The sequence below is a fragment of the Lingula anatina genome, chromosome 6 (genome assembly GCF_051362555.1).
Source record: "Lingula anatina isolate TDL-2025a chromosome 6, LinAna3.0, whole genome shotgun sequence".
NCBI classification, from domain to species: domain Eukaryota; kingdom Metazoa; phylum Brachiopoda; class Lingulata; order Lingulida; family Lingulidae; genus Lingula; species Lingula anatina.
In genome coordinates this window covers 1,574,281-1,589,318 of record NC_141772.1, presented here as the reverse complement: position 1 = coordinate 1,589,318, position 15,038 = coordinate 1,574,281, and the positions used below count along the sequence as shown (strand labels likewise).

At 35.5% G+C, this 15,038-nt stretch overlaps 1 protein-coding gene and 1 long non-coding RNA gene across 2 annotated transcripts; both read right to left on the bottom strand.

The window, feature by feature from the left end:
- Positions 1-212: 212 nt before the first annotated feature.
- LOC106152843 (large ribosomal subunit protein eL20) lies at positions 213-15,011 on the bottom strand. The gene is made up of 5 exons (XM_087014863.1): positions 14,869-15,011; positions 4,875-5,054; positions 4,146-4,275; positions 660-769; positions 213-392 (listed from the first exon to the last, which is right to left on the bottom strand). The coding sequence occupies exons 1-5, from the start codon at positions 14,884-14,886 to the stop codon at positions 300-302; spliced, it is 531 nt and encodes a 176-aa protein (XP_086870989.1). The 5' UTR covers positions 14,887-15,011; the 3' UTR covers positions 213-299.
- LOC147760972 (uncharacterized) lies at positions 7,959-13,655 on the bottom strand. The gene is made up of 3 exons (XR_015334962.1): positions 9,589-13,655; positions 8,629-9,243; positions 7,959-8,446 (listed from the first exon to the last, which is right to left on the bottom strand). It is a non-coding gene; the product is annotated as an uncharacterized LOC147760972 (long non-coding RNA).
- Positions 15,012-15,038: the final 27 nt, after the last annotated feature.

Here is a 15,038-nt window from a genome sequence, read left to right as displayed (position 1 = left end):
TCTGTACTTTCAGATGTGGTTTTAAACTCAACCAAAGCCTATTGGGATGCTTGCCAATTTTGATAGCAAAACGTAGCAATCCACCTTCTTTTGCACACTATGCCGCCTATCAACTAATCTACCGTCAAAGAAAGGAAATCTGGATTCTTTGGACATTCATTCCATTTTGTCCATTTCAAATTTTATTCAGAGACAACATATGAACAAATGCATTCTTCAAAGTCATTTATTTTTTTCTTCTCAGTACGTTTCAGATTCACTATAATTACAAAATCTGCAGACAGAAATGCAGGTCCATGCTAATAGTGCGTGTTTGGTCGCGCGGTTGCGAATCTTGGCTTGTGCAGTTGCTTGACCACCCTGTGGGGCAGAGGAAACTTAATGGTGGAGTTCTGGAAAAACAAGAATATATTTATTAGCTTTGAATATAACATTCAGAAATACGTAGTCTGATCATACTCTATATCTACGGTCCACATCTTCACAAAACGATATTAGTTGATGATGTAGTCCATGGTTTTTGACCAATCAGAGTAAAGTAAATGTATTGATGTGAGGTTTAGGAATCGAGGTCTTGAATTCTCTCTGACAGTTAACCTTCCAAATGTTTTCTTAAAAGAGTTGGGACTACTGAAAGCAGATGAGATAAAATCACTTACATGAAACTGCTTGATGTTGGATCTTCTGCACTTGGATGCCTCCACTGTCTGTACTCTAATGATCTGGATGGAGTGCGCACGCGCGCGATGACGTGCTCCCATATCACGATCTGAAAGATGAAGATTTTCATGTTCATTAACTAAATCTACCACAACCAATGTAACTAAGACAGAAATCATCATAGAACACTGTAATATATACTTTATCCAGACCTCCTTTAATCTATGTAAACAGGAGGAAAATTGTCACATTAGAATGTTAAATAAAACCAGACCTCTTATGATCTATCTAAATATTTGTAACTGCTTGATTCACTTCCAAAGAAATCAAAGATTCAAGGAAGGCGACAAGCTGTATTACTGTATGCACTTTTTCTAACCACAGTCTCTGGGTGAAGCAACTGTGTGAAAGGGATAGTGCAACTACCAGGGATGGGGCTTTATGGCTTCCAAAAAAAGTTGGGAAATCTGCTGATGGTCGGAAAAATCTCATCCCCCCCCCCCCCCCCCCCCCAAGTCTTTTAATTGTATGTCATGTAGGAAAAGTGACATTAACACATTTGGGACTCGTTATTGGTGAATTTAACGGCAAATTCATCACTGGAACAGGTATGAAAAATCATACTGAAAACTAACAGGCTAACAGCTGTGAGGAAGTTAACATATGTTATTAGGGTTCAAGTACTAGCTGAAGTACAAGTTATGGACCATAATTCAGATGTGTTAATTTGAGACATTTTATCTCGTCTCTCTCTCTCCATCATAAGATTCAAACCAAAATTATCTTTTACTCCAGTGGTTTGGGGGTAGGTGGTTTGGGTAGGGTTTGGTGGGAGGTTGGCTGCACTCCTTTTGGTACCGTGATAAATGAAGTCTGTACAGGGTTATAATTAAACTTACAGCACTGTGTGACAGCCCCAGCCACAGTGAGATCTCTGTATTCTCTGTACATGTGATAATGAAGTCTATACAGGGTTATAATAAAACTTACAGCACTGTGTGACAGCCCCAGCCACAGTGAGATCTCTGTATTCTCTGTACATGTGATAATGAAGTCTGTACAGGGTTATAATAAAACTTACAGCACTGTGTGACAGCCCCAGCCACAGTGAGATCTCTGTATTCTCTGTACATGTGATAATGAAGTTTATACAGGGTTATAATAAAACTTACAGCACTGTGTGACAGCCCCAGCCACAGTGAGATCTCTGTATTCTCTGTACATGTGATAATGAAGTCTGTACAGGGTTATAATAAAACTTACAGCACTGTGTGACAGCCCCAGCCACAGTGAGATCTCTGTATTTTCTGTACATGTGATAATGAAGTCTGTACAGGGTTATAATAAAACTTACAGAACTGTGTGACAGCCCCAGCCACAGTGAGATCTCTGTATTCTCTGTACATGTGATAATGAAGTCTATACAGGGTTATAATAAAACTTACAGCACTGTGTGACAGCCCCAGCCACAGTGAGATCTCTGTATTCTCTGTACATGTGATAATGAAGTCTATACAGGGTTATAATAAAACTTACAGCACTGTGTGACAGCCCCAGCCACAGTGAGATCTCTGTATTCTCTGTACATGTGATAATGAAGTCTATAGAGGGTTAGGCCACACTTTTTTAATTTTATGGATGACATCCTGCGCGCGCACCGATTTTCGTCCGTTCTCAAAAAAAAAAAAAAAAAAAAAAAAAAAAAAAAAAAAAAAAAAAAAAAAAAAAATCCCCCCCCCCCCCCCCCCCCAAGGAAGTCGGTTGTCGCAAACGTCGTTATTGAATTTGCCGGAAAATGCAATCGGCAATCCTCGGCTAATTCCGCAAGCTCCATGCTGTCATTGTCGACTGCGGAGACATCCTAGTAGTTCTGAGTGCGGAAAATGAGCTTTCTGCGCATGCGTATTATCACCACGTGGAAATATGGCCGCTTTGCCGTCAAAATTCATCTCTAGCATTAATTTCAAAATACACGACAATTAAAGTCATAAAGAGAACGGGGGCCGTCGTTTTGGATTGGTTTGCCATTGATATTGGACATGGAGATATCACCTTTTTACAATTATACGAAAGGCTGGCCGCGGCCAGCGATCATCGCCCGGAAAATTTCAGTGACATTCTGTCCAAAGCAGCACATAGGCTTACCAGGGTTTTTTTTGTAGCGAAAAAAGGGTCGACAAGAGTGTCGTGGTATTTGGTGGACTGAAGGTTGGACAGGCCACCCAATAGTTGGCTGCTACGTGTGAGTCGAAGTAGACAAAATGGCATCGACCGAAATTACCTTTTTTAGATTTGGTAGTAGGAAGCATAGGCCTATCTTTGCTTCATTTTTTAACAATTCTGTGAAGTGTTCACAATGCTTAAATTTTCTGAGAGTACAAATAAAGACACGCTGTTTATTTGATATTTGTTTTATTGATTGCTATACCAACAGAATGCATGAAATAACCTTAAATAGATTTGGTAATATGCAGCATATATATATTCATGACTTTTTACCTTTCTACGAAGTAGGCCCTATTCACAATGCTTTAATATTTTGAGAGCATGGATAAAGACATGTTGTTAGTTTGATACGTGTTTCTGTGGTAAATTAGTGTTTCCAGCTGTGTACTGAAAACATAACTTTTCTTAAGCAGTTTTTTTTTTTTTTGGACTGTTTTTTTTTTTTTTTTCGCCCTCTCGCACCGATTTTGGGGTCCCCAGAGGATGTCATCCATAAAAAAAAAAAAAGTGTGGCCTTATAATAAAACTTACAGCACTGTGTGACAGCCCCAGCCACAGTGAGATCTCTGTATTCTCTGTACATGTGATAATGAAGTCTGTACAGGGTTATAATAAAACTTACAGCACTGTGTGACAGCCCCAGCCACAGTGAGATCTCTGTATTCTCTGTACATGTGATAATGAAGTCTGTACAGGGTTATAATAAAACTTACAGCACTGTGTGACAGCCCCGGCCACAGTGAGATCTCTGTATTCTCTGTACATGTGATAATGAAGTTTATACAGGGTTATAATAAAACTTACAGCACTGTGTGACAGCCCCAGCCACAGTGAGATCTCTGTATTCTCTGTACATGTGATAATGAAGTCTGTACAGGGTTATAATAAAACTTACAGCACTGTGTGACAGCCCCAGCCACAGTGAGATCTCTGTATTTTCTGTACATGTGATAATGAAGTCTGTACAGGGTTATAATAAAACTTACAGCACTGTGTGACAGCCCCGGCCACAGTGAGATCTCTGTATTCTCTGTACATGTGATAATGAAGTTTATACAGGGTTATAATAAAACTTACAGCACTGTGTGACAGCCCCAGCCACAGTGAGATCTCTGTATTCTCTGTACATGTGATAATGAAGTCTATACAGGGTTATAATAAAACTTACAGCACTGTGTGACAGCCCCAGCCACAGTGAGATCTCTGTATTCTCTGTACATGTGATAATGAAGTTTATACAGGGTTATAATAAAACTTACAGCACTGTGTGACAGCCCCAGCCACAGTGAGATCTCTGTATTCTCTGTACATGTTGTGGGTGCCACTTCTGGAGTCATATCTCAGCCAGATTCCAAAGTTCTTGATGGTAGTTGGCTTCTTCTCATAGACCTGACAGAATAATAATAATAATAATAATAATAATAATAATAATAATAATAATAATAATACTGTTTAGTAAAAGAGGCAAATAATATTTCACCCAAGTTGGCATTTCAGTCAACACCTTTAAAAAATCCTGTTTATATAGTCATAAACATTTCCATCTTTCAATATATCAAATATAAATTAAAGTATCTTTCTTCCTTTTCCCCGCAATCAGCTTAGAAAATTAATGTGTTACAAAAAGTTTTCACTTTCAGTGGCATCAAAGGGGCCAAGAAAGGCGACAATCTGTATTTCTTTTTGCACTTGCTTCAAACCACATAATACTGCCATACGTATTAGTGGCATTGGGATATTTGTGCAGATTAGATTAAAATTTGGCTCATTTACATGAAAAAAGTCCCCCTTTGGCAATGAGGGAATTTATAGTTTCAAAGTTCTCACCTTGGAAATGTATATAGTTTTGCAGGATACTTAGTTATTTTGATGTCACTTTGGGATATTTTCACATGTGGATAGTTTGTCTTAAGTAAATTAAGTTTACTTCATTGAGAATAAAAGTTAAAATTAACACACATGTGCTGCTCTTTTAAGTCCTCTCTTACCATCTGACAACAGACAATTTCTCCGTTAGTCTTCTTCATCTTCTTGAACATCTTGGCAAAGTACCAGAACCTGGATTTGGCTGTGGGTTTGTCAGGGGCGAAGATCCTCATCTGATACAAGGCAGGCACCCTGTCCTTGTCCGTGGGGTAACGCCGCCCTATCACCTTGTACTCCTTCAGCTGCATACGAAGAAAATAATTAGTTTTCCTCATTACAATTAAATCAAAATGGGGTCAATGCAGTGAGAAAGTCTTACAAAAGGATCTTTTTACTGCATAAATGCTTGTCATTAATTTATACACAGCAATGTAATGTGGATGGAAGGGGCATATCAGCCCGGGAGCCACTGGTCTGCCGCTAGGTGGCTATTAAACAAACCGGAAGTTCGAGAATTTGAATTGGGCAATATTTTTTTAGATTTATAGGGTGTCATAAACGGTGTATTATCTCGGCTATTAACGTACTTGGGGTAACAATATGTACATTGTCATATTGAGAAATAAATTTCGAATAATGTGAGATGACCCAAAAGTTTATCTACAGCATATTTAATGTTGAAAAATGAGTTTGAAATCGAAATTTTATTAAAGCTATTACGGAAGTTCGTTTTTGATTTTGATTTTTGTACCTATAGAGGCCTCCGCACAACTTGAAATTACTACAAGTTGTGGAAAATTTATTCAGCTTTCTGTCAATGTAAGCATGTAAAGAACTTTGCCTTAAGCTGTGAATGGCACAAATCAATTCACGGCCATGTCAGCCTGAAAACTCTCACTTACGATATCCGCATATAAGCCTCGCTTTGACTTAGTGCTTTCTCATGAGCTTCAGTCTCGTTTTAGTTTTTCCTTCACACAGTATTACTTATATAGAGCAACTGGGTATTGGGGACAATGAAATAATTTTTTTCTTGGCACTTACCACGGTGCTAATACAAATGAACTTTAACATTTTTTTTCATTGTAGATAAACCTTTTTATTACATGAGGCCAACTGATGAGGGTATTCCTTTCATTAAATATGAAAAATAACAAATGAAAGACAATTTACATTTAATCACATTGCTATATATTTTATTTTAATTTTACATAAAATTCAAGTAGCCTGAAATATTTTACCAGTGAGACATGTACATTGCAAAATAGTTATTTTACATTACATTGTACATTAATTACCCAGTAGGTGATAATTCAATGCTACTTTACTTGATTGGTACACATTTATATATATTTAACCATCTAACACACAATTTCCCTTTACACAGTAGACCAGAATTTTTACAAATAATATAATTTCATAAATTTTCCCAAAGATGTCATGTTAATTTTCTTTCAGTGATACCAGGTATCAATCCATATTTGCATTTGAATAAACTTGTTTTACCTGTATTCTGATAAGTAGATATTATCTATAAGCTACACATATATAAAAAAACCTGCACAGTAAAAATAAAACAATGTATTGTTAACTTAGTTGCACATTAACTAACTTCATGTGGTTAAAACCTAAATTGATTTCACAAACTGCATTTCTATGTACTGATAACCAATAACTATTTATATTAGCAAGAGCACATATTTTTCATCCCTTAGAAGTATCCCAGAGGTTGTGGTGTTCATTGCCACACAGCATTTGGAAATGATGGGCGCTTTTGTTATGATAATTGCACGGCAAAAGGAATAATCCTGGTCCCATTCATGCTATTCAAGCCTAGAATAAATAATAGAGTTTTTAAAAGAATATCATAAAAAAATTCTAACTACATTTATCAATTGCTCACACACATACACACTGAAATTAATCATAATTTATTGCAATCTTTGTAATAGGTAAACTGTAACAATCAATCTTAAACAGCACTATATTTACAATCTTTACCTTAAACTGCACTATTTATACTTAAGTGTGTGTCCATGATAGGACCAGTCAGAGGGTGGCAAGGTGGGGGTCAACAGATTTCAACCAAATTCATAATATTGTTACATATATAGGAGATATTAAGATTGAAGGCAACAATCCCAAAAGAAATCATTGGATATAATTATAATATGATATTATATGTTTTGGCCATTTTTGGCTTGATTTTCAGCTTCGGTCAATAAAGCCACTTCATAAGCAAATATGTCAAAACTGATGACTTTTTAAAATTAATTGAAAATTTACCTATTTAAACCAGCCATTTGCCATTCAGAATATGTTACTAAATTTCAGTTTAACCCACAAACTTACAAGCCACGCCCATTTTTATAACCCCACCCCCCCAAACTCATTTTTCTACCAAGCAATGTTCAAGCATTCATATCTCTCTTTTTGCAGGGTTGACAGCCATAAAATTTTATAGGGATCCTAAGCATATATTGGTCTCATCAAACAAAATTTAAAAAGCGTGTTAAACACAACAGAAGATATTGAAAAAGTGCCTCAAACTTTAGCAATTTTAGCAGAAAACCAAACGGCCGAAATCAAGATATCAGTACATTTTGAGATAATACCTTCCAATAATCAAATTTAATCAAAGACTCACAGCCAGGAATTCAAACTATGCATTGATAAGGGCAAATCTATCCAATTTTTATAAATACAAGATGGCTGCCATCAATTCTGTCCCAAAATACAGTTACCCTAATTCCTCAAAATAATCAAGTGGCCCATTTTTGCAGGTTTTTTTATTTTGATAACTGTAATACAGGATTTCTCAAATAATATTCTTTTCAAACAGAGCCATACAACTTCTGAATAAATTTTAATTATTAGTGACAAGTTATTCAACCCCCTCCCCCCCCAAACTTAATGAGTTATTACTGTGCATATCCAATGTCATCAGCATTGTGTATACACCTTATTTTCAGGGAGCAATAGAGAAAAAAATAACAAAGGATTTTTCTAAAGGTAAAAGGGAATGACTGTCTCATTTTATCAGTTTTCTCAAGTGCAACACTAATTAATCCACTTGAAATGATTTATATTGCATTTTTCAACCATTCTTTTTCCTTTCAAATGATCCATAGGCTTTGAAAATACATGTGATATCTTGATATCTATATTCTTTTTCTATAAAGAAAATTAAAACAGAGTAAGCAACATACAATGACAGGAGGAGTACTTTATTTTCATATTATCAATTGGACAGTAAAAGAACAAAGCAGTTACTTTTTACAGGAGTGAAATCAAGTTATGAATCTCCAAGGTTCCAATATCATGGTCATCTTTTCCATATACTGAACACAACAGTGATGGGTAGTGTTCCACAGATTTTAATCTTATAACTGATTGATCCCCAAGTTTCTTCTTCTGGTTGAGAGATCCAGAGTCTCCTACAGTAATGATAATTCAGCAATCTTAGAATAAGTGTGGTAACTTGAAGCAACATGCCACTATAGTTTAGTGTGACTGAACTGTCAATTTTCAATATTTGTCAATTCAATGGCGCCAATCCTCCTTTCCTACAAAACTGATTGAGATTGCCAAGCCTAAGATTGCCAAGCCTAGAATCGTCCCAAGGTGGCTCTAAGTCCAATAAAGGTTTGCCAGGATATCCACTACTGCGTCTACCTGAAGATGGCAGGACAGGCTGTCAAAAGAAAATGTATTAAACATATTTTAAACTTATGTTATTTGCTGTATAAAAACAATGACTAAATGATATACTGATCAAACATATTGCACAAGTAAAAACAATTATTGAAAATGAAATCAAATATGCATGATGTAGCTACCAGAATTTCATGATAGAAAGACAGAGTTGGTGCTCACATCTGAATCTGATGAATTTGCCTGTGCAATTTCAGGTGACTCTTCTGTTATTGTCTGTAAGATTGTCCAGGTCAAGGTTCACATCCAGGCCTAGGAAGTAAAATCTGAAAAATAAACATAACATCAATAAATGTTTTACAACAACAAAGGCTTACTGTGTTCAGAATAGAAACTACCGTAGCAGGATCAATCCATCTCAGCGGAGTATCACACTCAGGCTCAGTCGTTGTACTCAGCTTAATTGTCTGGCACACCCCCTTGCAAAGCAACATGAACAACATAATGGACCGCAAAGTTTTCCTGATTTTACTAAAGTACTTTTAGTTGTACAAGTGTTCTGTGTAATATGTAAGTCTTGAAAATTGAAGCACAGTATGTTACAAAGTCACATAAAGCTACACTGTAGGTGGTTAACTTCAACTTCATTGTAAACACACATAAATCTGGAACTAAACCATAAAAAACTGGCACAAGTAACATCCCCTAAAATGCCAAAACTTGAAACTGAATGTGTGTTATATGCCTTTGATTCTGGGTAAGAAATTTCTAATGAAGCGGTCTACAAGCTCAGTTGTCCTTAACTGTTTGTGTTATGATAACACATGTAGCAAAGACCTAGAATATAATGCACAAACATACTTCATAAGTTAGATACACAGTTGATTCTTTTCAGCAGACATATTTACCATGAAATAAAAATCAAGTAAAATTATATGAATTGAAATATACCAGTACATCTTTTAATTCTTTATATATAACTTTAAAATATTCAAACTTATTATTTAAACTGGTTTGAGTTTTTAGTGTAGTATGTGTATGCCACCACTGGCCAACAACAGGGTAGGTTATTACTACATAGAAGACAGTACCTGAAACAGTGACAGAACCGACTTTGTCTGTTTATATATATATATATATATATATATATATATATATATATATATATATATGATCACTTACCTTACAACAAACATCCTGAGCTAAATCGATGAGCTGGATATATTGAGGAATCCAAGCCTGACAACAGTCTGAAGTGGTTCAACAAGATAATAAACATTACATTCTTAGGACGACCAGCTGCTATGGTCATTTCTTGTGATATTCTGGTGCACACCAATCCTTTTGAGATGTACCTAAGCATCTCTAGTGTGTGTTCTTCATAAAATTAAGAAAGCATTATGTTTTCACGCTGTAAAGACAATGTGCTTTGCTCCACAGTTGCTTCGGTGATAATCCTAGTACCCGCCATGTTGAAACTAGGTCACAGAGTTAGCATTGTTATTTTACATTTAGTTTCTACAACATAAACAAATTAAAACAAGGCAGCAAAGCTGTCAAATGTACAGACAAAAAGCAGGAAATTACTATGCACAAAATAGGCTACTGTCAATTCTGATGCAAAAGTACATTATGTTAAACTGTAAATTCAACATCAAATTTTAATTATGCTCAACAGGTAATACCAATGAAAGTAAAATGTGTAACAAGCATAAGGCTTCAGGCCCATGAGAGTTCAAGTTCACACTTTGAAAATGTATAACTTCCAGAATAAGAAGCCAATTAGACTGCTTTTCCAACTCAGGCTGCATGCCGATTTTCGAACTTGACCTCCATTTTAGTAAGATGGATTACTCCTTAGAGTTTCACGACAACAGGCCTATTGGTTTTCCTTGAAATGTGTTTACAGTGTTGCATATATGTTGAAAAGTGAAAGAAAAAAGCATAACTTCTACAATAATGGCCCAATCATGCTGATTTTCGAACTTGACCTGCGTTTTATGAATATTCATCAGCTCTTTAAATATAAAGCCCAAAAGTAAAACTGCCTTCCACTTATCGTGTTTACAATGAAAGTGCAAGGTGCCGGCAACGGCGATGACGGCGACGACAGACGCAGGTGATGGCAATATGTACAGACACATCTGTACATATTTACTGTACTGTTTGAGAACAGTAAGTGACATGGTTTTTCTTAAATGGTCATCATGGGAGCAGTGCCCAAAATAGGTTTTTTTCAAATTTTGATGCAATATTACATAATGTTTAACAACATAATGACCATCAATTTTTAAGAATAAAATATTAGTATCATGGATATTCAGAAAATGTGACTAGCAAAGGTCTTCAGGCCCATGGAACTTCAAAGCCACAACTTGAAAATGCCAAAATGTAAACAAGACAGCACTTTTCTGAAATGGGTTTATTTCCATTTTTAACACTTTTTTAACATAAAACAAAATTAACAGTTTACTGCCATTTTTATATGACCAACTAAGAAAATTGATGAGATGGGAAAAATATCAATAGAATAGTGTTAAATGTCCAATTTCTTCCATTCTGAGATTCTGAACATAGTGAATGATTCAATCTGACAAACTGCAATGATATGAGTTTATTTCCATTTTTGAAACTTTATTACACAATACACAATAACAAGTTTAACATCATTTTTACAAAATCAACTAACAATGTTGTAAAGATGCAGGAAATGTCAAAAAAACACTTTTACATATCTTATTAATTAAATAATGAAACTGTTAACATGCCTAAGAATTGAATCTAAGGAAATGTAAAAAACAGCATTACTTCTAAATTAATGGCCTGATTATGCTGATTTTTGAACTTAACCTGCGTTTTAGCAGGATTAACCACTCCTGTGAGTTTAATGACAATTGGCCTATCTGTTTTTCTTATATTGTGTTTACAGTGTTGCATATATGCTGAAAAAAGAAAAAAAGGCATAACTACTAAAATAGTGGCCCGATCATGCCAATTTTTGAACTTGACCTGCGTTTTAGTAAGATCAATTTTTCCTGTGAGTTTCATGACAACAGGCCTATCGGTTTTTGTTGAAATGTGTTTACAGTGTTGCATATATGCTGAAAAGTGAAAAAACAGCATAACTTCTACAATAATGGCCCGATCATGCTGATTTTCGAACTTGACCTGCATTTTATGAATATTCATCAGCTCTGTAAATATAAAGCCAAAAAGTAAAACTGCCTTCCACTTATCGTGTTTACAAGGAAAGTGCACGGCAACGACGGCGACGGCGACGACAGACGCAGGTGATGGCAATATGTACAGACACATCTATATATATTTACTGTACTGTTTGAGAACAGTAAGTGACATGATTTCCCTTAAATGGTCATCATAGGAGCAGTGCCCAAAATAGGTTTTTTTCAAATTTTGATGCAATATTACATAATGTTTAACAGCATGATGACCATCAATTTTTAATAATAAAATATTAGTATCATGGATATTCAGAAAATGTGACTAGCAAAGGTCTTCAGGCCCATGGAACTTCAAAGTCACAACTTGAAAATGCCAAAATGTAAACAAGACAGCACTATTCTGAAATGTTTTTTTTTTCCATTTTCAACATTTTTTAACATAAAACAAAATTAACAGTTTACTGCCATTTTTATATGATCAACTAAGAAAATTGATGAGATGGGAAAAATATCAACAGAGCAGTGTTAAATGTCCAATTTCTTCCCTTCTGAGATTCTGAACATAGTGAATGATTGAATCTGACAAACTGCAATGATATGAGTTTATTTCCATTTTTGAAACTTTATTACACAATACATGATAACAAGTTTACCATCATTTTTACAAAATCAACTAACAATATTGTAAAGATGCAGGAAATGTCAAACAAACACTTTTACGTATCTTATTAGTTTAATAATGAGACTGTTAACATGCCTAAGAATTGAATTTGAGGAAATGTGAAAAATATGCTGAAAAGTGAAAAAACAGCATAACTTCTACAATAATGGCCCGATCATGCTGATTTTCGAACTTGACCTGCGTTTTATGAATATTCATCAGCTCTGTAAATATAAAGCCAAAAAGTAAAACTGCCCTCCACTTATCGTGTTTACAAGGAAAGTGCACGGCGCCGGCATCGCCATCGCCATCGCCATCGGCATCGCCATCGGCGACGACAGACGCAGGTGATGGCAATATGTACAGACACATCTGTGTCTGTACATAAAAATGTATTTTTGCTTTATAAGTTTGTCTGCAGTGCAAACATGATTATTTTAAGGGCTTTTCACAAACCTATACATGGTTTTGATTTATTAATTTAGTTGAAGAAACAGTTTAGCATTTAAGTAGTATAAAAATATTCATTTTTAGGCTCTTTTTAAAATTGTTATAGTTCTAATTTTACAAGGTTTAACACAGATTTTATTTCACAAAAATTTTTTTTCAACCCTTTTCTATCAGCACATACCAAAATTATATGGATACAACCTGCAAAAAAGAAGTTGTGTGCATTTAAAGAAGGGGAGGGGGTCAAGCATACGGAAAACATGCCTTATTAGAATCAACCTTGTGTGGTCATGACAGTGCCTTTTCGAAAAATCTGTACTGGGTATTTAAGGTCTTTCCTTAACCTATCGTGTGGCTTACATGGATAATTCCTTATGATGTACATGATTTTTTAAAAGAATATTTAAAATTATAACTTTTGAAGAGCTAAAAAATGCTATATTTTGGCAAAATTGCCAATAAAAGATCTGCCCCTATATCTCTAAAACTAATGATCCAAAATAGGAAAGCCAGTGGCTCAAAATATCTTTCATGTTGATGGTTTACCACACCAAAAATTATTAAAATCTGCTGACCCCCACCTTGCCGCCTTCTGACCGATCTGTCTGGCTTTCTCATGGACGCGCTCTTAATTCATAACAGTGATTATTAAAAAAACATTTGAAACTGAACTTTGGGCAAAGTTGCACACCCATCATAATTCAAAAACCCAATTTGAATCAAGGCATGAAAAAATTAGAAAACACATACAAGTCAGAGCACCACATCACTATCATATGCCCTCATCATTGAAGAGCCTGTTTCATTCAATGTAAATACACACATACATATATTATTCACCTTTTTTAAACTTGCATTTTTATGACATTCTTCTCCTCAAAACCCCCAACCAATGCAATAAAACTTATTTTGTGTTTACATGTTTTTTTTCTAAAAAAATTAACACAATTGATACATTTAACCCCCCCCCCTCCCCCCCCCAGCAAAAAAGACATAATTTACGATTCATATATTTCAAAACATGCCTATGGTTAGTTTACAATACTGTATCTTTCACAACTACTGGTACCAATGCCCCCCCCCCTCCCCACCGCTTTGCAAACAAGTACTGGTACACCACGATATGCACATACGTATACGTGTATGCAGGTTGGATGACAATGTTATTTCGCAATCCACTTCATCCTTTTCACATTAAAACACGAAGAAATTGCATGAGAAGCCAAGATTCAAACATTTCACTTATACGGTGACATTCATTCCATGCATGAGACCAGAAAGCCACTGCCATCACTCGATCAACTAAATGATAGGTACCCGGCACGGTGAATATACAGCTTGTTGGAAATGTTGAAATTCTACAAATTACAGGCCATCGCACATCTTAAAAATTTGATATGTTCAAAAAATATTGCCAAACTATGAAAAAACAGGAACAGATAAAGAAAAAAACCCTTAAGCTGCATTTGGCACAGTTCAAAAGTCAATGTTTACAATGACGTTTTGTGTGCGGCCATTTTGCTAATCGCCAGTAACTTTAGAGAATACTCAGTGAAATCGATACACGAAGACTTATTCGGTGTATAAAATGTAACTTAAGCATATACTGTATTGTCCCGTCAAATTCATTAGTATTTAAATCTACTGTTCATTCCACAAACACATGTACAACTTACCTGTCTCTATGCCTTCGTCTCCCGCCAAATTTTTTTGGGGCTACCACTCCACGTTTTGAAAACGAGGCCAAATCTAATATTTTCCAAAATAACCGTCAAATCAGCCAGTGGCTCCCGGGCTGTATTACTGTCACGTCCGACTGAGATTCATTCTCTCTACGTGATTATCAACATGTTGAATTACTCCTTCAAAAGTAACCCATTAACTTGATCTGTTACGTTATGTAATCTGACCGCCAACATAATTCAGGTATGTTTCGATACCCAAAGCTATTCACTCCATCAGGGCCACTTTCTCATGCTCTCAGCCCTATCCTCCATCTTGGATAAGCGTGCTCTCACAAAATTCAATTATCTTCACTCATCGCTATGAGAACAATTTAAAAAGGGGTTTAACTACATCATTTTAATCTGTTGTTTATGAAAATGCATAAACACGGTGACTTTTAGAGTTTTATTTGTCATAATGTGGGTTGCAGTTTGGAGCACTAACCTCACCGCGAGCCTTCATCTTGTTACACGAGGAAAAAGGCCGATGTGTGTTCCGCTAAAACGAGATTTACATTTTTTAAGAAAATGCCAAAAAAATCTACAGTTTACTTTAATTCATACAAAAATATAGTTTTGTTTTTATTTCTAATCAAAGATGGACATTTTTATAAT

What these genes read in the sequence shown, in the direction of transcription:
- LOC106152843 (XM_087014863.1), bottom strand. An exon ending in AAATTGTCTGTTGTCAGATG is followed by an intron (nt 4,276 to 4,874) that starts GTAAGAGAGGAC and finishes TTATTCTGTCAG; the next exon opens with GTCTATGAGAAGAAGCCAAC. An exon ending in TGGGGCTGTCACACAGTGCT is followed by an intron (nt 770 to 4,145) that starts GTAAGTTTTATT and finishes TTCATCTTTCAG; the next exon opens with ATCGTGATATGGGAGCACGT.